A 26462-nucleotide genomic window follows, 5' to 3' on the forward strand; every position below is an offset into this window, starting at 1 on the left:
TCTACAATAAGAATATGTCAGTACTTGATTGAAGTACTGATTGAAACTGTATCCTAGAAAGGGAGGATCTTGAGGATCTCACGTTATGTTATTATAATCATCTTGGCATGTCACCTTATACACACTGATGTTATACACACTGATATGACCTTCTCTATAATGTACAGAGAATGAAAGGAGACGGGCCATTCAGGGCCATCGGTCAGACGCATCAGCGTTATGATGGCTTCAAACACATTCAACATGATTAGTGCGTTGTTAACCCAACCACCAAGCAATCAGTTACAGGGACACGTGTATATGTGTGGGGGGTTCTGTTTGTGGACATGTATATAGGTGTGTTGTATGTGTGTATGAAACATGTATATGTGTGTGTACATGTATACATGTGTAGTGTGTGTGAACAAACATGTTTATTTGTATTGTGTGTTTGTTTATGTGTGTGTTGGGGTCTGTGTTTGTACATGTATACATGTGTTTAAATGTGTCTGTCTTTTTATGTGTAAACACTGGTTTGAGGGTTTGTGTATGTGTATACATATGCATTCATGTGCGTGTGTACACACGTTTGTGTGAGGGTCTGTGTGTGTATGTGTGTATAAATATGTATACATGTGTGTGCATATGTATGTGTGTGTGTGTGTGTGTGTGTGTGTGTGTGTGTGTGTGTCAAGGTTACCAAAGGCAGGCCCTAATCAGGCTGACCCTGACAGTTTGTTTCCTTAGATAACCTTAAATCATATCGCAGCCCATAATCACACATGTGCTCTTCTCTGCCCAAGGGACATAACAACTGAAACAGAAACAGAGTATAGGCATGCCTGTGGTATATTTGACCTTGTCAAGCATCTTCCATTAAAAACTAAACCAAACGTGCAGTCTTTCCTCTGTGTTATTTATAGCTGCTCCTGCTAATTCCCATTCGGGGGACGACCCCCCCCTGCATGGAAGCCCCGACCCCTTCCAATAGACCTCTGAAGAATAAGTCCTGGGGAGTGAGGCTCCTGGTTCCATCGGTCAAATGTCTATGGGAAATAACATGTTTTTTTTGACGGTGCCGTTAAAGTAGTAACCAATTATAAATGCTACTTTAATGGCACCGACAATCCGAAACCCAAGTGGAATCTAGATGGAAAAAGTGTGTAGTTCAAAACGTGGGCAGCTTTTACTTGTTAGCCACCTACAGAGTTTGTTATGTACGATCATTTAAAAACCACTTGTTATTTCCAATTTATTTTCCTCTGGTGGCGATTCAACGACACGTATTTAAAAAATTTAGAATGTGCTGTCTAATTTCTGGTGACATGCCAACCAAAAGGCTCAGCCGCACACTGAGCTGATAGTAGTCACATGTATTCATGATCCTGTCAAGAGTAAGTCAAAAAACGTTATCGCGATTTTTGTAATAGCATAAAGAACCACCACGGTCATAAACACCATCAACAACATTTATTGTACCTTTTTAAATTACAACTAGAATGAGAAAGTTGGCACAAGACAAATATTTTGGTAAAAAAAGAACATGAATGCTTTGGTTTCCAGTTATAAATGCTCCAGTTTACTATCACATGGAAGGAGGAACAGTTGGATCAGACTACAGCTCGTTTACCATTACCATGCAAACACCCCACCGAACCGCCACCCATCATGTATATTCATCAACGTCCAGCCAAGCGGCTTTTATAAACAGAAGAGAACGCCCGTCCCCCTGGCTCTTTGTCTTACAGAAAAGCCTGTGTACATCCATGTGAAACAGCTGTTTCAGAAATTCAGAAACTCGTTCAACATCTAAATAGAAGCACTAAATACTGTGAACCCACAGTAGCCTACTTAACAGGAATCACATTGTGGTTATTACGTCTACAGTGAGTAGAGGGCTTATGTCGGATCAACAGCTTTACGTATTGAGATGTAGAATATGACGTTTGAGGCCAGAGTGCGAGGCCGGGATGGTAAACAGATAGCGGGGTGGAATAGATACAGCCCTAGCAACGGTGTGCTAATGGGAATCCAAACAGTGATCGTCAGAGGAAGCCAAGCCTCCGACTGATTGTATGTTCATCGTATGATCACACTGAATTAAAGCAATGAGTCTGAAGCATGGCTCCCAGATCGCTGCATTTGAAATATGTTACGATCGATAACGTAAATCCTGTCTCAGCTAATTTGATGATGAATATTAAATATACTTAAATGTAGAGGGAGGTATTTTTGTTTTGTACAAATTATGAATGGGCATCATCTTTCTTTATTCCTCAGGGCTGGACAATATACGGAAGAGTTATTATCGTCATAACAATTTATACAGTCGATGTTATCAAAATGATCATTACATTATTTCATCCTTTAAGAATCCCCCAAAAATGTATTACACACATTCAATTCATCAAACTGAGCTCCCATGTGTATCAAATAAATATATCAAACATAATGTCCTATTTCAACTTAAGGAACTTAAATTTAAACGATAATTCTTGTTGTTAATACTGTGTTTTGAAAACCAAAAAGTGATCATATATAGCCGTAACCTTGTATTGGCTCTAGCTAAATTAACTCACTGGTACCAATGGAGCAGACAAAGGTTATATGATGAAAGCTGTGAAGTTTAACTTTGTGAAAGTCGTGGTTTAGGACTCCTCCGCTGAGGCACTTGGGGAAGGCTCCTGGAGACAACAGGGAAAGAGGAGAATAGATAGGAAATGGCATTAACACACCGGAGGGGATGGTTGTGTATGTTAGAGTGCCAGTGAACCCAGATTGTGTTTTGGGTTTGTTTTAACCCTTGATATGATCTTCTATGGTCATAAACATAGTGATCTATGATATTTTGTGACCTTTACTAAATAAATTGTGTAATACAAAAATAAAAACGATGTGTAATCGACCTATCGCTGTGTGAGGTAACACAATAGTGATGAGCCTGTCTCACTTATTACAGCACTCACATTTGCAGTACTGTTATGAACTGGTTGTCCGTGGCAATCACTGTTTTGATGGATGGGAACAATTACTGCTTATCTCCAGAACATAACAGAACTCTTTGTGATAGCCACTTTAACAACTAGTCTGTATCTCAATCCAAATTCTGTATCCAAAGTCTGAGTCCAGATGTGAATCCATAGTGGGAATATATGGGAAACCACAAAAACAAATCACACTCGCGCACACACACACACACACACACACACACACACACACACACACACACACACACACACACACACACACACACACACACACACACACACACACACACACACACACACACACACACCCACACACACACCTCCTCCTGCTCCTCCTCTGTGTCGTCATCGCTGACGACGGGCTTGGCTCGGATGCGGCCGGACCTCCGGCTGCGGCCCTTTCCTCGCTCGCCCGCCTTCTCCCGACGACCGAGGCGGATCTTTACCTTCACCGGGCGGGCTGCGGAGATACCACACACACACACACACACGCCATGACCATCGGGACACTCACTATGGCACTGCTACAGGCCGAGCATACAGTGTAAGAAAACACTCGTGAAAAAACACCATCATCTGTGGTAAAACACAGGAACTCAATGTGATTGGCTGAAACCAGGGGTTCCAAACACATGACACATGTGTCACCATAGATGGCGCCGTTCCTGCGGAGTGACTGTCCTGTTTGGTGCGTCTTTAGAGGAGTGCTGACTTCAATGTACCTCACTGACGGCTCACAGCAGGAGACCAAAGTCATCCATCTCTACCCCTAACTTCCAGGCATACACTGTTGAAACCCAAACTACCAAAGAGAAAACTAGCATAGAGAACCGTCGAGACACCACCGATCGTCACACACACACACACACACTCACACTCTGTCTCGGAGCCTTCCTCTTGCTCGTCCTCCTCTTCCTCGCTCTCCTCCCCCTCGCTCTCCTCTTCCCTCTCGATCTTCTGCCTCAGGCTGGTGAACACCGACTGGAGCACGATGGAGTCCTCGTAGATCTGCACACACACACACACAAAGATTACATTTACCAGCCGTGAGCAACATTAAAAGAGACTATGAGAGAGACTACTATATTATGGTGTTTTAACTGTTTGCTGGAAATAACTTTTAGGGAAACAATTGACAAATGAGCTGTCAGAGTGAAGTGATTGTTGCCGTTTGCGAACTCCCAGAGCTCTATATCTATATTATATTATAATAACAATAATAATAATATAATGTATAGATATCTATACAATCTAATATCTAATATCACGGTCAAAATCGATGTGCGCCTAGGATGATATTATGAATCATAAAGACTGCGTCTGACGTCTCTGGTACTTCCACAACAAGTCAAGACTCGAAGTGGGGGTTATCTCGGCCATGGTTGAGAAGAATTGGGGGAATGGAACTTTGGGGAAGTGGGTGGTAATATGAAAATGTGCCTGCTTCCTGCATATGTGTAGGCACCGAAACTGACTCACTCGTTTGGTAACTGTCGGCAGGGTACTTTCAGAAATGTATGTCTCACTCAAAAAAACATGTAAAGACTTATTTCAAGGTTTGTATGCGTGTGGGGGCACCAAAGACCCAAAACAACACCCATTATATTTCATTATATGTCCCCTTTAACCTTGTATTTGTTGATTAAAGCCAAGAATATACAATTTCTGTCAAATCATCATTGCATAGAAAAGTATTCAATAGTGAATTGTGTCACGATAGCCACCGTAATCAACACAAAATTAGACAGGCCACCGCAGAACAAACTGGACTGGCGTGAGTCCTTGATTTGCTGACCAGCCTGGGACCCAGCAGGGACTGGGAGTCAGAGCTGGGTGGGAGTCAGAGCTGGCTGGGAGTCAGAGCTGGGTGGGAGTCAGAGCTGGGTGGGAGTCAGAGCTGGGTGGGAGTCAGGGCTGAGGTGGGAGTCAGAGCTGAGGTGGGAGTCAGAGCTGAGGTGGGAGTCAGAGCTGAGGTGGGAGTCAGAGCTGGGTGGGAGTCAGAGCTGGGTGGGAGTCAGAGCTGAGGTGGGAGTCAGGGCTGGGTGGGAGTCAGAGCTGAGGTGGGAGTCAGGGCTGAGGTGGGAGTCAGGGCTGAGGTGGGAGTCAGGGCTGAGGTGGGAGTCAGAGCTGCGGGGGGCCTCACCAGGGAGCCCTCCAGGTTGAAGGTCTGGGCGTTCTGGAAGAGCAGCATGACGTCCCGCTCCAGGTCGGCCAGGCTGCGGTACCGGTGGCCTCGGATCTTCTCCTGCAGCCCAACAACACACCTCCATGTACACGGGCCGCTGCAGTATAGAGTGTGCGTGTGCCTATGCGTCTGTGTCTATGAGTGATAGTATATAAAAGTCTGTGTGTGAGTGTGTGTGTGTGTGTGTGTGTGTGCGTGTGTGCGTGTGTGTGTGTGTGTGCGTCTGTCTGTTGGTCGATGCGTGTGCGTGCGTGCGCGTGTGTGCACCTTGATCTTCCTGAAGTCCACAGGCCTGCGGATCAGCTCGTAGTACTCGGGCAGCTCCTTGCGCGACGGCAGCTGGATGAACACCTCGCTCAGCTGCCGGCCGCTGGCGCTACGGCCGTGGGACCACAACGGTGCAACGGTGTCAGCATGGAGCGGTGTGATAACACAGTAACCCACATGACACACGGAAGCACATGGATGCATCGAGCCAGCCCAGAAGTGACCAAACCTGTTTTGGTCAATGACCCCATTCTTAGGACAAAATGGTTGTCACTGGTACATCATGTATCATCAGATATCCACAGCTTACAATTCAGCCATCCCCTCGACCCCATACGCATACCAGGGGCCCCCCAGCGGGGTCTGGCCCCCCAGAGGGGAGACCCAGGGCCGACCCAGTCGGCGCACCGGCTGCTGCTACCTGTCTTTGTACTTGATGACGGCGTCCACGATCCTCCTCATCTTCTTGGTGAGGGGGGCCGGGTTGGGGGACAGCCGCTCCACCGGGGGGCGCCCCCTCCTGCGGTGCCTCTTCCCCTCCTCGTCCTGGCCCCCCCGGAGGCCGCTCCGGGAGGAGCAGGAGGAGGAGGAGGGGCCGGGGGCCTCCGGGTCCCGCTCCCTCCTCCTCTTGCGCGTGGTCTTCTTGTGGCGCACCTCGTCCTCGATCTCCTCCAGCGTCCCGTCCTCGACGGCCTGCCGGGGGATCAGAGGTCAGAGGTTAGGGGTTGGATGCAAAACCAATCGGGGCATCGGTGTCCCAGGCCAGAGGTTGTGTTCAGGAGAGAACCAACCGGTCTTCCATATTGATCCTCCCATGATGGAGGCTTGGTTAAAGCCCTCATTACAACCGACCCCTCTGCCCTATGAGACTGGAACTCTCTTTCAAGATCCCGTGGCATGCTACTTTATGAATGCTTTCATATAGGTGTTAGTGGGCCCCTAATACAGTACTTGAAGACGTTTAAAAAATTCTACCTTGGTGAAGAATTACAGCTACTACGAGCCAGTCCCACAATGAGCTTTCCACAAACTAACCGTTTTTTAGAGGCGGGTCAAGGAGGAGGGTGGGGTTGTGGCCCTGACCAGCTTGTTGCCATGATACCATGCGCTCGTGTTCACAGTGGATGTCTAGCAATGGCGAGGCGCACACTACTTTTGGCCCTGTTCTGTAAATATTCTAGAACACTCCGGGTGCTGCGGCGGGAGTCCTGGAGCTCTTTATCTAATTAATATCATATTATACATAGATATCTATGTCATATAATATATATTATCACAGCCAAAAGCTGTGTGAGCCTCCAGACGATATTATGAATCTCAAACGACTGTGTCGGGTTCTCCGACGTCTCTGGTTCTTCCACGTCCACATCAATCTGAAGTAGACTGAACCACGACATGGAGGAGAAAGGGATTGTTGACCGTGATTGTCTCCCGCGGGCAGCGCTGAGGCACTGCGGCGGTGGTGCCTCGGCAGCGGGGCTCCGGCGGGAGACAATCCCGGGCAACAATCCCTTTCTCCTCCATGTCGTGGTTCATGTACTTCAGGGAGTCAAAGCCAAAGTTCCTTTCCCCCAATTCCTTCTCAACCATGGCTGAGATAACCCCCCAGTACGAGTCTTGTTATGGAAATACCAGAGACGTCGGAGAACCCGACGTATTCTGCGCCATAAAACCAACAGCAGAACGGTTATCGAAATAACAAAGAAGTGTACAACACTTCGTTACAGTGTGTGTATTCGCACACTGTAACGAAGCACGCACGCACACACGCACGCACGCACGCACGCACGCACGCACGCACGCACGCACGCACGCACGCACAAACACGTGGCGCTCGCATGGTCGTAGCTAATTGTCTCATGGGCAGGCCAAATTCTTTGGCCAGGCAAAGCAGAGAAAGGGGATGTCCCTTATGATGACATACGGGGAAAACTCCAAATCAGCCCGTCTGAGCTTTGTTTTTTCAAAGGCAGAGCAGGATACCTAGTGCTCGTTTTTTTACACCTAACACCAATTCTAGCTACTGGGTGACCATAGGCTGGCTAGGGGAACTCATATTAATGTTAGAAAACCTCCTAAAGTGAAGTTTTCATGCCATGGAACCTTTAAGGGCTATACAAATACAATTGCCTTGACCTGACTTCTAACTTCCTTAACTGCCAAATGAGCAGAAAATGTTTGTATCCCTAACGAACATCCCAGATGGCAGTTCCTGGCTCCTCCTCGCTGTGTTTGTATTAATTCACATCCTCGTGTTCATTAGACTTTAAAGTCAACACTCACAGCTTATCCATCCCTTTTTGAAACTGGGTTTGGTGTTCACACACCGGACTACACTAGTCACCGGGTGACACTAGGGCTGCTTGATCATGGAAAAATAATAATCCAAAATAATAATTTTGGTCAATATGAATCACGATTATTCAAACGATTATTTTTGAGATTTAAAACATGATGCAATTATTCAGCATCTCTCTTCAAAAAAATACTTTGTAACTGCGAGCTTTGACATTTACCCCTAAAAAATAAACCAAAAACAATGTACAAATATGTATCCAGCTGTCCTGGATAATAATTATAAAAAAAATATATATACATAAATTTGATTATATTCGTTTGGAGATCATTTGACTGAAAAATCGAGATCAAGATTAAAATTACCGTATTTTCCGCACTATAAGGCGCACCGGAGTATAAGCCGCAGCAGCTCAATTGAATGATGTGTACATATATAAGCCGCACTGGAGCCCGCGCTTAAAGGTGGGGGGGCGCGGACCGAGCATAGAGCCCATAGAGTTAAAGTTGTTGGACTGTAACCTGTAAAATCCATAGATTTAGGAGGTCCCCTAGTGGCCGTTTTCTGTAATAATCCATAGATTAGCCGCACCGTTATAGAAGCTGCAGAATCGAAAAATGGGAAAAAAGGCGCGGCTTATAGTCCGAAAATTACGGTCGATTAATTTCACAGCCCTAGGTTCCCCCCGGCTCTACCCCTACGGCGCCCACGTCCGCGCCCCCCAGGTCCAGGGTGTCTCCTCACCTTGAGCCACTGGGTCTCCGTCAGCGCGTCGCTGTAGTCCACCTCCTTGCGGAGGCGGGAGCCGCGGCCAAACAGCTTCTCCTCCTCGTCCTCGCAGGTGAGGCGCTCCACCTCCGCGTCATCCTTCAGGATCCAGGCCGGCAGCTCGTCCTCCTCCATCAGCCGGGGCCGGCGCCGCGGGTTACGGGCGTCCTCACGGCGCCGGTCCAGGTCCATACGCTGGGGGCGGGAAGAGAGAGAGAGAGAGAGAGAGAGAGAGAGAGAGAGAGAGAGAGAGATTGGAACATTTGAGTTTTAGTCCCTCCTGAATTTCAAGGAAAGTTATTCATTTTATAGAGCAAAGATAATTTTGCGATTTTGTCTGGTTTCCTCTCCACATTTTAAAGCAGCGTTAGCTAGACTAGTATTCTGGGATGTCTCTTTGTTTTCAGGCTGGTTTAAAGGGGGAAGAAAAGAAGATGAGATGAAGACGCATCTTTAAGCATCTGCCAATGTATCCTCTCTTCCCCTCTTTTATCCTCTCTTTTCATTGTAAATACATGCTGAACGACACACTGTTGAACTACACAATGATAAACTACACACTGATAAACTACACACTGATGAACTACTAACTGATGAACTACACACTGAAGAACTACACACTGATAAACGACACACTAATAAACTGCACACTGATGAACTACAGACTGACAAACTAAACACTGATAAAATACACACTGATAAACTAAACACTGATAAACTAAACACTGATAAACTAAACACTGATTAACTACACACTGAAATACTCAACACTGATAAACTACACACTGATAAACTAAACACTGAGAAACTAAACACTGATAATCTACACACTGATAAACTACACACTGATAAACTACACACTGATAAACTACACACTGATAAACTACACACTGATAATCTACACACTGATAAACTACACACTGATAAACTAAACACTGATAAACTACACACTGATAAACTACACACTGATAAACTACACACTGATAAACTACACACTGATAAACTACACACTGATAAACTACACACTGATTAACTACACACTGATTAACTACACACTGATTAACTACACACTGATAAACTACACACTGATAAACAACACACTGATAAACTACACACTGACAAACTACACACTGACCATGAACTGTTCAAATTCATCCTCGCTCCTGGCGATCATCTGGTTGACCGTCTCATCGTCTGGGACCTCATCCTCCTCCTAGACACAGCCACACACACACAGTCACAAACAGCCCAAAACAGCTTTGCTTCAAATTTCCCCATCAGCCTCGACCCATGCGATGTAAATCTCGTGATGCACGCGGGGAACTCATCACTGGATGTCGGTGGAACAGGAGGAGAGAAGGCGGACCACCCACCCAAGGACAGACACACACCTCGTCCTGCTCCTCCGTCTCGAGGATGGCCTGCAGGAAGGCCCGGCGCTCGTTGCTGGACGACTTCTGGTCGAACATGCCCGCCTGGATCACCTTCTGGTCCACGTTGAGCTTGTACTTGGCCGCCGCCAGGATCTTCTCCTCCACGCTGTTGATGGTGCACAGGCGCAGCACGCGCACCTCGTTGGTCTGCCCGATGCGGTGGGCCCGGTCCTGGGCCTGCAGGTCCTGGGGGGAGCGGCGGGCGGAGAGAGGGCTGTCAGGGGCCAGGGTGCAGGGGGGGGGGGATAGAGGGACGGCGGTAGCTCAGGAGGTAGAGCGGGTTGGCTGGTAACCGCAAGGTTCCTGGTACGATCCCCCGGCTCCTCCTAGCTGAGCGTCGAGGTGTCCCTGAGCAAGACAACTCACCCAAACTGCTCCTGATGAGCTGGCTGTCGCCTCGCATGGTGGACAACGCCGTCGGTGGGAACGCTGTGGACGGCTGAACCCAAATGTCCCGCTAGTTGCATACGGGGGGTGGACCCTCCTACCTGGTGGGGGTTCCAGTCTGAGTCGAAGATGACCACGGTGTCGGCGGACTGCAGGTTGAGGCCCAGGCCGCCGGCCCGCGTGCTGAGCAGGAAGATGAAGTACTGGGAGTCGGGGTCGTTGAAGGACTTCAGCAGCATGCCGCGGTCGTCTGCCTTCGTGGTGCCTGACCCCAACAGGATGATAAAATAGTATACAAATAACATCATGATGATAATAATACACATACTACAACGTGATGATAATATACATAATACAACATGATGATAATACAAATATAACAGTCACCACAACATGATGATAATTGTTTAGATATAATGACAAGCGTGATAACACTCATGCGCACGCAGGCACAAGCACACACACACACACACACACACACACACACACACACACACACACAGGGCCGCCCTCTCACCGTCCAGGCGTAGGTATTTGAAGGAGCGGTAGGCGAAGTAATCCTCCATGATGGTCATGAGGGTGGTCATCTGGCAGAACAGCAGCACCTTGTGGTTGGTGGCCTCCAGCTTGGGCAGGATCCGGTCCAGGACCTCGAACTTACCCGACGCCCGGTACAGGTCAGGCCTGGCCCAAGGAGAAACACATGTGTTCCCACTCTTGTCCCAAACCCGTATAAACATAGGTACAACGACTAGGTGAGGCACATTGTATTCTATTCAAATGGGATGCATTAATGTTATAACTTTCTTATGAAACCTTTATTTAACCAGGTAAAGTTGAACACATTAAAGAAAGCTGGACGGATCAAATGGATACAGGTTAAATACTAACCCCTGGACTATACCACCAGTGAAGCCTAAATGCTCGGAGAATGATTCCTGAAAAAAACACAATTTGTATTCATAATTTAGTATCATGTTTACATTTCTCGCTGTCAGCCCATCAACAGTATACATTACTTAATTAATATTATTTTGTATTTTTTGATTTGGCGCCAATGTCATCGTTAGTGTGTTAGTGTAGTCTTGGGTCTATTATTAATTCATGACTGTCGAAGTACACCTCTATCTGCTGAAAGATGTAGGGGTGGTTGCAGATCTTCCTCAGCTGCATAATGGTGTTCATTAGAGTCTTGGTTCCTCCTTTGCCCTGCAGAGCAAAAAAAATGTTTTTGAGATATAAAACAGCCATTTCCCCTGAGTGAAAAAACAAAGGAAGATATTCATGAAAAGAGAGAAAATAGAAAAGGGCATGTTTCCAACTGAGCATATTTAAGTTTCCATGTATATTTTTCCTAAAGGTGCTTTAGCTAAGATTTAAGTCCTACACTTAGAGTATAATTTGACGTAAATGCTTTTGCCATCCGTCAGTTATTAGTGAGTGAAGTGCACTGTGAGATTAGCAGTTTTGAGTATACCTCGCCTGCCTGTATAGGAGCCAATTCAACTTTTTTAGAATGCTCCCAATTGATTTCTGACCAATCGGGGTATCTCCTCTGTGATTGGTCCTGGGAATCAATCTCTCCAGTCAATCAAATGTGGCAAACTTCTCAATGGTGGCGAAACGTAGGTAGGGAGTTAGCACAGAGGAAGGGGGACGTGTTTTTGATCCTTTAGTTCCAGAATCCTGCTTTCCTCTGCCCTGTCCTGCTCTCTCTCTTCACCCCCCCTGCATGCTCCCGATGGCAGCTTTAAGCGCTGGAGAGGACGCGGCGTGTGGCTGAGTGAACTGTGTGCGCCGCCGTGTGACCTTCTTGTCCTTCTCCGAGCCGTCGGTGAGCAGGATGCCCTTGGCCTGCATGTGTCGGTACAGCACCCTCTGCAGCGCCGACATGTCACACTTGATGACGTACTCCACCTGAGAGGGACCCAGAGCAGACACGCGGAGGGAGGGGGCGGTTGAGGAGCCAGAGTAGAAAAATAATAGAACGGGCGAATATCAGATATGGGATGTGCATTGTTTTAAAAGGTAAGCCCTCACCTTCTCCGGAAGCTGCGCCTCCACTTCCTTCTTGAGCCTACGCAACAGGAAGGGGCGGAGCACCTTGTGCAGGCGGCGAATGATGAGGATGGTCTCCTCCTCGTTTAGATCCACCTAATGATGTATGTTTATATGTATATGTAAAGATATGAAAAGAGAGAGAGAGCAGAGAGAGAGAAAATCTAATTTAAAGTCCACAGAAACCCGGATCAATGGCTGTGGCCCACAGGAATCTACATCCGTCTGGAACAAGAAAAGTTGAAGCAGGTCCACCTTTGCATTCTAACAGCATTGATTTGATCAGTAGACAGAGTGCGCTGTCATATGGTGTCATGCCCGCGGACAGCATGGGGTTAACACTCACGCTCACTTTCTCCCCGGTCATGGCGAAGGGGGCGTTGAACCACTGCTCGAAGGTGCTGCAGCTCTTGAAGATGGTGGGCAGCAGGAAGTTGAGCAGCGCCCAGAGCTCGGGCAGCTTGTTCTGCAGCGGCGTGCCCGTCAGCAGCACCCGGCGCGGGGCCAGGTAGTGGGTGTTCAGCACCTGGGTCAGCTTGCAGTGGTGGTTCTTCATGCGGTGGCCCTCGTCCACGATCATGTACTTCCACCGGATCTGGAGGAGCGGGGAGGACGGAGGAGAGGAGGAGGAGCGGGGATGGGAGGAGAGAGGAGGATAGCAGTTAGGATGGGGGAGGTGGAGAGGGGAGAGGAGAGGATGGGAGGGGAGAAGAGAGGATGGGAGGGGAGAAGAGAGGATGGGAGGAGAGAGGAGGATAGCAGTTAGGATGGGGGAGGTGGAGAGGGGAGAGGAGAGGAGAGGATCGGAGGGGAGAAGAGAGGAGGAGAGTGGAGAGAAAAGGAGGAGATAGGAGAGGAGGGGAGGGCAGATGAGATGAGGGTAGCGAGAGAAGGGGAGGGGAGAGGAGGAGATGGGAGGGGAAAAGAGAGGATGGGGGGACAGAGGAGAGGAGCAGATGGGAGAGGAGGAGAGAGGAAAGGAGAGCAGAGCGGAGGAGAGGAGGGGAAAGGCAGGGAGAGGAGAGGAGGGGAGAGGAGAGGAGGGGAGAGGAGAGGAGGGGAGAGGAGAGGAGGGGGGAGGAGAGGAGGGGAGAGGAGAGGAGGGGAGGGGAGAGGTGAGGACAGGAGAGGAGCGGAAAGGAGGAGGGGGGGAGAGGAGAGGATGGGAGGGGAGAGGACAAAATGTGAGGGAGAAGAGAGGAGGGTAGAGTTGGGGAGAGGAGACGAGCGGAAGGGAGACAAGCGGATAGGAGGAGGGGAAGGGAGATAAGAGAATACTTATGATGCTATTCATTCTTTTCAAAACCTATACATCTCAAGATGGATGGACAGAAAGCTAGGTGTCCCCAGCCCATAAGTAATGCCTTATCAACCCAAAACAAAAGACATCTTGCCCATTCTCCTCCCATGACCCTAGTAGTTCTGTTTTCCAAACCAAAACCCGAGCCACTTATAGGGGGACAATTGCCTGACCTACAACACCCACCTGGTAGCTCGAACAAGAAGCCTATATGACAACATGTGAGCATATGGAGCATAGCAGCAGATGACCAAAGAGGATACGCGGAGATGCAGTTCAACTATACAGGCGGCAGCACCTAGGAGAAAGCACTGAGACGCAGCACAGAGGGGGTGTCAGATTGGGCGGGGTCAATTTCATGAGTGTGTGCAGTGCGTCTGATCGTTGATCATTAATTCCTTAGTGAATGAATGAATGAATGAACACATCTGTACATTCGTCTCAGTGCGTGCGAGTGCATGCATGTGACTGTATGTGTATGTGTGTGTGTGGGTGTTGGGGCATGCATGAGTGGACACGTGTGTGTGTGTGTGTATCTGTGTGTGTGTGTGTGTGCTTGTGCGTGTGTGTGCGTGTGTATGTAAGCGCGTGTGTGTGTATGCAAGTGTCTGTGTGTGTTTGCACGCGCTCTTACTTGTGTGTGTGTGCGTGTGCTTGTGTCTGTGTGCGATGTCAACTTTGTGTCTTACCTTGGCAAGGATCTGTTTGTCCTTGATGATGTACTCGTAGGTGGTGAGCAACACGTTGAACTTGCCGCTGCGCAGCTGAGGTACAAAGGCCCGCCTGGCAGCGGGAGAGCCCTGTAGACACACAAGAGAGGGGTTTATGAACGTCTGTAGGCCACGGGGTCTGCAGGAGAGCCCTGCAGATGTTTGCTATGTCTGTGGCGGTATCCTGGCCAGTACTGTTGTCCTGAGATTCCAGAGATAGTGGCCTCCGTTTCTCATTTCACGCTCAGTATGATGTCATTCACCGTTCTCACCTTGAAGGACACCTTGACGACCGTCGGAGCCCACTTGTCAAACTCGCATACCCAGTTGGAGAGAGTTCTGTCCAACAAAAAACAAACAACATCTCACTTTGTTGTCACAACCAAAAAACGAATGCAGAACCAGAACGGATTGACTGACTCTGACGAGCTACGAATATTCTTCATGACTCTTGCTAAGTGTGTGAGTGTGTGTGTGTGTGTGTTTGTGAGTGTGTGTGTGTGTGGGGGGCCCACGAGAGAGGGACGATGATGAGGTAGGGCCCGTTGAGGCGCTTGTTCTCCATGAGGTAGGTGATGAGGGCGATGGTCTGGATGGTCTTCCCCAGGCCCATCTCGTCCGCCAGGATCCCATTCAGGTTGTTGTTGTACAGAGAGACCAGCCACTCCAGGCCTTTCACCTGACACACACACACACACACACACACGCACACACACACACACACACACACGCAAGCACACACACACACACACACACGCACGCACGCACACAGACACAGATACCCACACAAAGACAAACACGAAAGTGTTTAATGTGTGACACGAATATATCTTGGTCCAAATCGAAATTTGAATGCACAAAGTTTAAAAAATGTAGCATAGGCTAAACGGCTGCAATAATTTATAATAATTATAATAATTATTGTTGTAATGATGAATAATTATAATAATCATTACTGTCCCTTTTGTGTGACTGGAACACGTTATCCCAACAGACTGGCTGCACCCACATTACCTGATGGTAGCAAGCAGAGAAAGTGGAAGACTCAACAGCAATATGAAGTCTAATTTGCTTGCTTCTGATGACCGAGGTCTATTTTGGTCACGGAACTTCAAAACAATATCTAGTCTCCGTCCCGACACAACCTTGTGAGTTAGACTCCACACTCACTATAAGCCACTCTCGCCGTCCCCCCTTACCCCGTCAATTTGTGGGGGGCCAGGGGAGGGTCTCAAGGGTCCGGGGGGTCACCTGGTATTGTTTGAGCTGTCCGTTGATCAGCAGGCTAGACTGTTTGTCCACCTGCTCCGTGATGGCGTGGGCCACCAGGTAGTAGGACTGGAGCCCGCGCGCGAAGGCTGCGCTGCCGTACTCATCGTCCACGTCCTGCTTGGCGTGCCTGCACAGGGAACACCACCTGTACTGTCAGGCACACAACTAGTATTGCACAAAAACAGAAAACCGGTGTGGTATAATGGTGGCAATGTGGTGGTATATGGGGTAAGGTATGGTTTAATGGTGGTAATGTGGTTGTACATGGGAGGGGTAATCTTACTCTATGATGTGGCGGACGTCCACCTCAGACACCTCCTCGCAATCTGGATCTGGGATCTTCTTCTTCTTCTCCTCCTCCACTGGAGCGGCGGAAGGCTGAGGCTCCTCCTCTTCCTCCTGCAGGCCCAACCGTTTCAGACCACACAGGACCCGTTAAACCACCAGCCAGCCATGCTTCTATGGCTGACTGTATCTCAATTGTGAGCAGAATCCTGTAACCTTGATACCATCAAAGGAAGCCTCTTTGTGATTTACTAATTTTTTGTAGCATCACTACACAACTTTGCTATTTTTTTTGCCATATTTGGCATTGTGACACAGCATGGATGAAGGACCCACCTCGTCCTCCTCCTCTTCCTCCTCGCTGCCTTCGCTGTCTGAGCGCGGGGCCATCTCGTAGCTGAAGGAACACAAATGTATCCTATGTTTTATATAACTTCATGACTGCTTAATGTGCACTCAAATGTGTTCTTAAAGTACAGTGCTTAGACCGAGGCTCTGCAGAGTAGCACACAGAGCAGATAGAGGAGGACATCAGAGTAGTGAACAGCAGCTAGAGGACATCAGAGTAGTGAACAGAGCAGCTAGAGGAGGACATCAGAGTAGTAAACAGAGCAGCAAGAGGACATCAGAGTAGTAAACAGAGCAGCAAGAGGACATCAGAGTAGTAAACAGAGCAGCTAGAGGAGGACTGGGGGGTCCGTGTCTCACCCGGGGTTCATCTCCAGCCAGGTCTCCAGCTGGCCGGCCTTGGGGGCGTCCACTCCCGACAGGATGTTGCCGCTCTCCACGTGGATGACCTTCACGGGCAGGTCGCTCATCTGGCTGCTCTCATCCAGCGGCTGCATGAATAAAGGTAAGAACACTTTGGGTACAATACAAACATAACAACATAACTACTTCAATGCATCAGTACCCCTGAAGGCCACTCGCTCACACTCAGCGACAGGTGAGCTTCTAGTTTGTTACATCTTAACCAATACCGTCTCTTTCTTTTCAACATGTGCATCATGTCACACACATGATGATGTCATCAGTAGGACCTGATGCAGCACATTTCAGCGCTGCCATCAGCAGCACAAGCCACGCTCACCTCTCCGTCAGGGCCCAGGGCGGGAGCCTGTCCTTCTGCAGCCTCCAGCTGGAACACACGCACCACGACAACAACACATCATCACACACGGTGGTATGACGCATTGTTTACACCACCACCCGATAATAATACAGATGAAAGTAACTAATATATAGCCATTGTGCTTTTGAGTGATTGTGCATTGAGCTAATAAAGAAAAACTATATGACCCCCACCGTCTTCTAACTGAATATATTATGTTCAGCTGTAACTGAATAAATTATATTCAGTTAGACACTGATGGTCTTGATTCCTGTTTGTCTGTCTCTGCGTAATATAACACAGAATGGGTTATAGCACCAATAGAGAGCAGTACTCCCCGAGCGTCACCTTCTTCTTCTTCTTCTTCTTCTTCTTCTTCCTTTCGCGGAGGGCCTGCACGGCCTTGTGGGCGCGCACCAGATCCGTGAGGTTGGCCACGTACTCGTCCGTCTGCTGCAGCAGGTAGGCCAGCCGCTTGTCTTTCTTCTGGTCGATCAGCTTCCTGTAGCCCTCCTCGTCCTCCGCCTGGCACACACACAAGCACGCACGTAAAAACACACACACACACGCACGCACACACACACACACGCACACACGCACACACACACACACGCACACACAGACACAGACACACACACACACAGACAGATGCAGCGTGTGTGAGTTGTTTATGTAAGTACGAGTATATCAATGGTAAAATGTTTCAATAGTACCTTGAGTGTTTGAAAGCCCCATGGCCACTCAAAGCTTGGAAGAGTTAGGATTACCAACGTGCACACACATACAAATACACACACACACACACACACACACACACACACACACACACACACACACACACACACACACACACACACACACACACACACACCCAGACACACACACACACACACACACAAACAGGCCTTGCAAGCACACAAACATGTGCACAAGCAAACAAACACACACACACAGGCCACCACATCTGCATCCACATATAAAGCCCTCCCCCCAGTGTTTCCCCTAGAATTTTTTTTAGGCCCGGTGGTAAGAGCTGATAGTGTGATTTGTTATAAATTTTTCACGGGATGCCAGAGTATTTGTTGGTATTTGTTGGACGGGGGGGGGGGGGGGGGGGGAGATCGATTGTTGACGGGGGGGGGGGGGGTATGTCTTCAAACTTCGTCTGGGCAATAAGGAGAAAATCAATGGTAAAAAAAAAAAATTCAACAAAGTTGATTTAATGTAAACTAATTTCATGTACAGGGGCATAAAGCACCAATACATATTGAGATAGCTGGTGGTGACCTTGGATGGTTATGATATTATGGCTAATAATAATAATAAAAAAAACAATTTTTTTTTTTTTTTTTTCTCTTTTTCATTTTTTTGGCCGGTTGTTGGCCTGGCGGGGACGCTCGTTGGCCTGGCGGGCCGCCAGGCCTGAACAATGGTAGGGGAAACACTGCCTCCCCCCATGACACCCACACCCACACAGGCACACTCACACACTCACCATGAGCCTCCTCATCCGCTCCTTCTCGATGCGCTCGTTCTCCTTCTTCTGCTCGCGCTCCGTGTTGGCGTGGTACGTGGCCACGGCCTTGGTCAGCTTCTGCATCTTCCCCCCGATGGAGCGGTGGAACTCCTTGAAGTCCTTGGCGTGCTGCAGGATGCTGTTCAGGTACTCCTGGGAAGGGGAGAGAGAGAGAGACAGAGAGAGAGAGAGAGAGAGAGAGAGAGAGAGAGAGAGAGAGAGAGAGAGAGAGAGAGAGAGAGAGAGAGAGAGAGAGAGAGAGAGAGAGAGAGAGAGAGAGAGACAGAGACAGAGACAGAGACAGAGACAGAGACAGAGAGAGAGAGAGAGAGAGAGAGAGAGAGAGAGAGAGAGAGAGAGACAGACACAGAGAGAGAGAGAGAGAGATAGAGAGAGAGTTATTATCGGACAATAATATTGAGCGACAGCATAAGAGACGAGGAAAGAAGGAGAGGGGAAAAAAGTAAGGAGACAAACAGAGGAAACGAGAAAATATAAGGAGAGGAGAGGAGCCAAGGACAGGAGATGAGAAAAGACAGGAGAGGATAGGAGAGGAGAGAAGAAGAGAGAAGAGGGGGGGGGGAGAGATGGAGAGAGGTAGAGGGGAGGCATGTAAAGAAGAGGAAGAGACGAGGAGAGACGAGGGGACATTGTTCCGTCCCCTCTCAGCTGTGACCCCGTCCCCTGAGCTCGCTTCATGCTCAGCTACCTGGTGCTTCTGCCTTCGTTTGCGCTCCTGCTCGATCTTCTGCTGCTTCTCCAGCTTCTCCGTGATGCGGGCCTCTCGCAGGGACTGACGCTTGCTGCGCTTGTAGGCCTTGTGGTCCAGGGCTGTCTCCAGGGCGGTGTCACGCCGCATGCACACCACCACCTCCTGACGGAGCTGCAGCACACACACACACACGCACACGCACACGCATACATACATAGGCAGGCACACACGCACACACACACAAACACAGATGCATACGCAGGAAAACACACACACATGCATACAAAGGCACACAAGCACATACTCACAGGCGCACATACAAAAACACACACACACACACACACACACACACACACACACACACACACACACACACACACACACACACACACACACACACACACACACACACACACACACACACACACACACACACATGTTCAATGAGAACCTTTACAATAATTCTGGAGGATAACATGTGTTTGAGGATAGATGTTGAAGAAAATATGTAATTGTAAGTTGCGATAAATAACACATAAAGCAAAAGCAAAAGCACACACACACACACACACACACACACACACACCCACACCCACACACACACACACACACATTCATTGACCCTATTTTTAAAATTGTTATGCCAAAGTCATCTAAATTGTTGACATGGCTCACTCTCCAACCACATGGTTCTCCTCACTGTGATTGGCTTACCCCACAGGTACACTCTGGCCCTGAGCATTACCTGCCTCTGGAAGGTGAGCAGGCGCAGGGCCTTGATCTCGATGGTGGCCTTGGTGCGCAGGTCACCGGCCAGGGAGCCCGGCAGGTTCTCCAGCTCCGCGATGCGGTGGCTGATACGAGCCTGCAGCCTGGGACACCGGTACACTGTTCACAACACACTGTGAGGAGGATCTTCCTGCAGGACCTACACCTCAGACCAGACCCTAACCCTGACCCTCACCCCGACCAGGGCCTCCCAGTCGGACGCCTCCCCTCTGCTGACGCCACGGAGGTCAGAGCGCTGCAGTAAACCCCACTCCTGAGTTCTTTGCAATGTAAATGATGTTCCCAGCATGCAAAGCAACCAACAACGTTTTGTATGTTTACTAGAGCATTCAACTTTGAACCCGGAGGGATCAAAGTGCTCAGATGGCCTGGCCCTTACACTAGATAGCATACTCCAGGTAGAGTAGTGACAAAAGTACTTCCTCAAGATGGTTGATGAACTTGCCACAGTGTTGAAACATAATTACATTAAGAATAACATTCCAGATAAAAATGCAGTAAACATCAAGGGATCCCCATGTGATGGGCGCTGGTTCTCCAGCCCTGTCAGAGACGGGTCCATGCTCTCCAGTGCTCCGCCCTGCGGGTGTGACCCTAACGCCCAGAGCCCGGTACCTGATCTCCCTCTCCTGCAGGATCTCCAGCGGGTCCAGGCCGCAGGGCTTCTGGATGGGCGTGACGCGGTTGGGCTTGGCGTGGTGCGGCATCACGGGACCGGGCTGGGCCGGGTGCCCCGGGGAGTGGGTCTGCGGGGCCATGAGCGGGGCGGCCACCGCGGCGGGCCCGGGGGGCGGAGCGGGGGAGGGCCGGCCCCCGGGCTGCGGAGGGAGGAGCTTCTGGGGGAGGCCGGAGCAGGGGGCGGCGGAGCTCACCGGGGGGCCTGTGTGTGGGGGGGGGGGGGGGACGACGACGACATGGAGACGAGGGGAGACTGCGCTGAGACCCTTGGAGCGACTGCACTCGAACATTGGATCGACGGAATCAAGGTCAACTGACAAAGAACACTGAAAAATGTATCCAACTATACCTTAACCCTGACCCTAACTAGTGGTGGAATGGGCTGAATGTCATGTTATGTAATATTTAGAAAATAAATTCCTTATATAAGAGGATATTTTGTCTGTTTCTCAACAATTATTTCTGAAACATATAAATTGAGTTCACACCCAGTTTACTGTAATGTAAAGCCACCTCCACATACCCTCAGACCAGGTCTTAGGTGGACCATTGGGGTTAGACCCCTGGATTCCGGTCAGGACCCCTAAGGGTCCGTGTGGAGGCATGTGGGGTCCCATCAGTCCTATGGACACAACCGACACCCTGGCGATTACAACTTGTTTCATAGCTCCGTCTTTGTTCATGGGCGGAAAAAACACTTGAATCCCCTCACCGTGGGCTCTGCCGTAGCCTGCGAGTCCCGGGCACGGTCCAGGGGGCCCCCCTCCTGGGCCTACCCCACCACCAGGGGCCAGGCTGGGGATGGGCTGCTGCTGCATGGGCCTCTTCCCCTGGACGGCCATCTGGAGGTGGTCCGGCAGGGGCTGCCCACGAGCCAGCATCTTATAGGCCATGATCTGGGCCCTGAGCTGCTGCAGCTGGGTCTGGTTGAACGGCGTGGGGCCGGCGGGGCCCCCGGGTCCAACGGGGCCCATGGATACTAAGCCCGGTCCCAGGCCCGTAGCACCAGGGCACAAGCCGGGTCCGGGGTTGGTGTTGGGTCCAGGGCCTGCGCTGCCGGGGGGTCCGGCTCTGCTGTTGGGACCCATGCTCTGTGGATCTCCGCTGGAGCCGTCTAAGGGGGTGAGCGCTGAAGACGGCATGAGGGGACCCGAAGGAGGCCCATTGGAAGGGCTGGAGTGGTCCGAGCCCCCTAGTGGCGACTGGTAACCTGGGGGGAACGCAGCCGATAGAGCGTTGATGTTGAGGTCTTACAGGATCACAGATGAGTTATGGCTGGCATGAGTTAGTCCATAGCAATGATTATATCAAGACATGGTCTTTCATGTAATTTAGGTACAGAGCTGGTTTCCACTGGACATGAATCTATTTTCTTTCACTCCAACCACAAGGCTAGTCGCTCCTCAAGAGAAATTGAAACTCAACATATTTGCACTTGTAAGATTATCTAGGGAAGTAGCTTCGGCTATTTAGAAGACAACTGCGCTATTTAAATTATGATGATTTATCTCTACATTTAGTAGCTAGTATTTAAGTCAAGCATGATTGAAACATACACTTATTTGATGCTACGCTAGGAAGACTAAAACAGCCTTTATTGGCATATTTACAGGCCTAGCGCTAGCTGAGCGATCAACATCTCACAAAGCGCCGCCTCAAAGAGGTGAGACAGGTTCACCCTGGGTGTCTCCATCTCAGTAAAACCCAAGGCAGTGAGTCACATGTCTGGGAAGCTAAAACTGCGACACAGTCGCAAACCAGGTGATTAGACCCACCTCCGACTCACCGTCAGGCCCTACTGGGTTACACACCACAGTGTGTAACCCAGTAGGTTCCCTCCTGCCAGCGTGCCTTAGGGCAAGACAAAGCCCTAAGGCATGCAAAGACGAGGGTGTGGCCGTAGCTCAGGAGGTGGTGCAGTTTGACTTGTTACCGGAAGGTTGCTAGTTCCATCCCTGGCTCCCCCTTGCTGTGTGTTGAGGTGTCCCTGAGCAAGACCCCTAACCCTAACAGCACTCTACGAGTGGTTTGTCGCCTTGCATGGTTGACACAGCCATTGGTTTGTGTATATGAATGTGTGTATGAAACGTTGCATGTCGCTTGGACAAAAGCGTCTGCTAAATGTAAGGTAGAAGACAAAGTGTGCTCCGCGATTTGAAACACCTAACTGACACAAGATACTCATACAGTTGGTACAAATTTGATATGACTCCTGCCCAGCCGCGACATGTTTTTCCGTTTCACGTTATAAAACGTCATTAACCCGTACAATAGAATATTAGACAAATAATGCCAAAGCCATACAGATTTCTAGAAATCCTGTATACATGTTATACTTTTTGGGTCTGCCGTGTGAAAAAATAGCTAATAACTAGTAATGTCCCGGTAATGTGCGTGAGATTTTTCGGGTGTGCCTTTTAGACGACCGAGCTAAGGCACGCCGGAGAGAGCCACTGGAGCAGACTGTAGGCTCCCACCCCTCCACAGGGACCTGAGGCACCAGGCATGCAGCTCCTACCTTGGGAGTGCTGGTCCAGCGGGCTGGGTGGGGGGCCCATGCCACTGTGCCCCCCCTGCCTCAGAGACCCGCCCTTCATCTGGGTGAACCGGCCCTCCTCAGCCCCGCTCTTCTCATGCACTCCCTCGATTGGCTGAGAGAAACAATGAGACAGTTCTGTTAACCTCCTCGACCAATGAGCACCGAGCAAATTGAATAGCACTAACGTGGAGTTTACCCCGATGGATTTCTTATAGGATGGTAAGTGTTGGTAGTGGTTGGTCGATGTAATGGTAGTTGACAGACATGAAGTGATTATGTTCATGGTAAGACCCGCCCATACTGCACGGAATCACACTGTGATTGGCTGGCTGCAGGAGGTTAGAGATTGATGGGTTTAGGTAGTAGGTTAGAGATGGTTAAGTTTAGGTATTATGTTAGAAATGGTTCATTTTTGTATTTGGTTACATCACATAAACAATTATTTAGCGGATGATTTTGTCCAAAGCAACTTAAGAGTAAGGGCATTCAATGATAACTATTAACTTAAAAATGCAAGAATCATTTATGTGCATACAACTTAATAAGCAAAGCAACTGCTTTTACAGTTTTTTCCAATCGTTTTCGGTCATGTACCCATACTATGGTCACTTTTCCCTATCACTTAACACAGTGGGCTTTAGAGACACACACCTCTGCATATCTGTTAAGCTTTGGTGCAAAATGCACTACAACAACCACACCACAAACAATGCTGCCATAACTTAACACATGTTTCCTCTCAGAACACTATGACCTAAAAAACACTAACATCTTGAAGCATTGCCAATTGCATATATAAAATGTTGCTGTGTCCTCCAGTTTGGCATAGATTTCCTGTAGTGTTGCATTGAAAAAAAGAGAAAAAACACAGACAAACACTTCTTTGGACTACAGTAATAAAGTTTGTAATATTACAGTATGACAATCCAAGCCAAGTATCTGCTGACAGTGTTCATATGTCGGTTTACCTCCCACAAAAGATGTCACAATTGAGTGTGGTAAATGTACTGTAATTGTAAATACAGTAAATACTCCAAGTGTTTTATGAGAAACTGAGAATAACAATTTTCAACGAGGCAAAAATTACATGCAAAACACCTGAGTAGGTCTTTAGCTGAGTAGGTCTTTAGCTGAAATGACCACCAGGTGTTTTGCATTGCAAAACCTATCCTCTGTGTTTTGTACAGATCATTGTATGTAGTGTTGCTTTTACGTAAAAAAAGTAATTCCATGCCAATTCACCAAGAACTATGGTGCACAGGGGGAAAAAAAATCTAAATTACTGTAAAATAAAATAAATAAACTATAAACTAAATATTTTTTTAACTTCATTTGTCTGTCCAAATGCAGCATCTTTCCATCTACAGTGATCTAAATTACTGTTAGGTTTTGAACAGAAAGTTCACTGTTTTGAACAGAGTATCTAAACATTGGTAAAATATGCTGTAGTTCCACAGCGTTTTGCCGGTAGTGAACATTGACTGGGGCAGGTATCCATGAAATTTGGAAGAAGGCGTCATTGCCAGCATTTGTATCTTAGCATAGGGGCAAGTAACCACAGTTTGGTTCACATGGTCTACTGGTATACTCACTGTGTGAAGTGTTTAGGGAATGTGAACATGGTTTAGGTAAATTGCCTAAAACGATAGGAAAAAACTGTAAGTGCTATGAAACTGAAAGAGGTGATGGAGCCAGATAGAGACGGATAAAGACATAGATACACTAGCTAGAGAGACTTTATTTTTGGTTAAGATTTTGAATTTTGGTATTAGTTAGTTATAGACGGTTACGTTTTGGGTTTAGGTTGGAGGTGGTTATGTGTAGTAAGCAACGTATCGCCAGCCAATCACAGAGCGCCTCCAGGAAGTGTGGGCGTGTCTTACCAGGACCTGCGTTTGGCTCCCTTCCAACACCAGGGCCTGTCTACTGCTTACTTTGTGCAGCGGGTGCAGGGTGTCCAGGCTGTATCCAGGGGGGCCCGACGGAGGGGCCCCTGAGGACGTTGGGCCATGACCCATCATACTGTGAGTAGAGCCAGGGGAGGGGCCAGGGCTGGGGCCATGCATGGCCCCTGGGGAGGGCCCTGGACCTGGGGAGGGCCCTGGACCTGGGGACGGACCTGGACGAGGGGTGCCCCCCGTAGCAGGGTCCGGAGTCGCCATAGACCCCGGCGTTCTGGTTCCCAGTTGGATGAGTGGGGAAAAAGAGAGGAGGTGTGATGTGGAGAAATAAAGGTATACATTAATTTACTAACACAGAACTTTTGACCCACATTAGTAAAAATGATGAGTGAGGAACAATATATCACTTAAGGTTTTCTGTTGCAGGAACATAAAAGGTATAAGGTATAAAGGTATTATCCTGTTTCATCCCCAAGTCAGCCCTTTCAAATAATGGATACATTACTGCTTTGGCAAACACTCGAGATCTTGATCATTAACAATTCATCATCATGATAAATCCCCAGGAGAGCGCTTATCCTCACGCGACCTGCCGGCTAAATAACGCGGACGGTCAATATCTGAAGAATATATTAATTGTTGTCTGGCGCCTGTCAGGTGCAGAGTATTTACATCAGCGCTGAGCTGCACCAAACCTTATATCTTTTGTTTCGCACACACAGCTAAAGCCAGAAAAGGCGACTGTAGCTGAACTTGAGCCTTGGCGAGAATTATCGCATACCATTGGCAGATACAATTCTTATAAACCGTGAAAGGCTGTCTAGCTAAATATAACAAAAAGGGGAATGGCGGACTGTGCTTGTGCGACAGACCTACCAGCGTAAATGGAAGGCAGTCCTGGTGAAAGTCTGCGTTCCCCGAGTTGATATAAAGTCTATAGGATAAAAGCGCAGTAATTTTCGCAATTAGTGCATTCCCCCCTCTTTGTAATCTGCCTTGACGGTTGATTTGTTTCACCGCCGTGGCTCGAGCGCCCCCTTTTCAGCTGCTGTGCCCGAACGGTGTAGTCGGCGATTCCGACAAAGGCGCATGCGTGCGCAGCTGTTCAATCTATGCAGGTTATGTAGGATATCACATGTTTCTATGGGTTTTTTCCCACACACGTTTTATATATATTTTAAATAAACGACAAGTGATTGGTTTTTATAGTGGATTGATACCATTTCATTACAATTCAATATCAATTCCACATGTTAGTACCTCACTTCTACACTTAACATTACTCCAAC

General features: G+C 48.6%; 1 protein-coding gene across 1 annotated transcript; it reads right to left on the bottom strand.

Annotated features, from left to right (window-relative positions):
- Positions 1–1453: 1453 nt before the first annotated feature.
- On the bottom strand, positions 1454–26366 carry LOC130379300 (transcription activator BRG1). Its single transcript, XM_056586050.1, has 34 exons — positions 26050–26366; positions 25207–25447; positions 23252–23384; positions 21446–21943; positions 21257–21355; positions 20671–20935; positions 20012–20138; positions 19264–19437; positions 18534–18707; positions 17387–17563; positions 17018–17065; positions 16636–16766; positions 16264–16324; positions 15926–16041; positions 15622–15769; positions 14886–15049; positions 14643–14709; positions 14350–14460; positions 12707–12955; positions 12343–12456; positions 12112–12219; positions 11425–11511; positions 11194–11240; positions 10820–10986; positions 10404–10567; positions 9856–10101; positions 9618–9695; positions 8459–8677; positions 5840–6111; positions 5419–5527; positions 5110–5211; positions 3842–3974; positions 3287–3426; positions 1454–2663 (listed from the first exon to the last, which is right to left on the bottom strand). The coding sequence occupies exons 2-34, from the start codon at positions 25432–25434 to the stop codon at positions 2628–2630; spliced, it is 4992 nt and encodes a 1663-aa protein (XP_056442025.1). The 5' UTR covers positions 25435–25447; positions 26050–26366; the 3' UTR covers positions 1454–2627.
- Positions 26367–26462: the final 96 nt, after the last annotated feature.

This window comes from Gadus chalcogrammus, chromosome 3 (genome assembly GCF_026213295.1).
Source record: "Gadus chalcogrammus isolate NIFS_2021 chromosome 3, NIFS_Gcha_1.0, whole genome shotgun sequence".
Lineage (NCBI taxonomy): Eukaryota > Metazoa > Chordata > Actinopteri > Gadiformes > Gadidae > Gadus > Gadus chalcogrammus.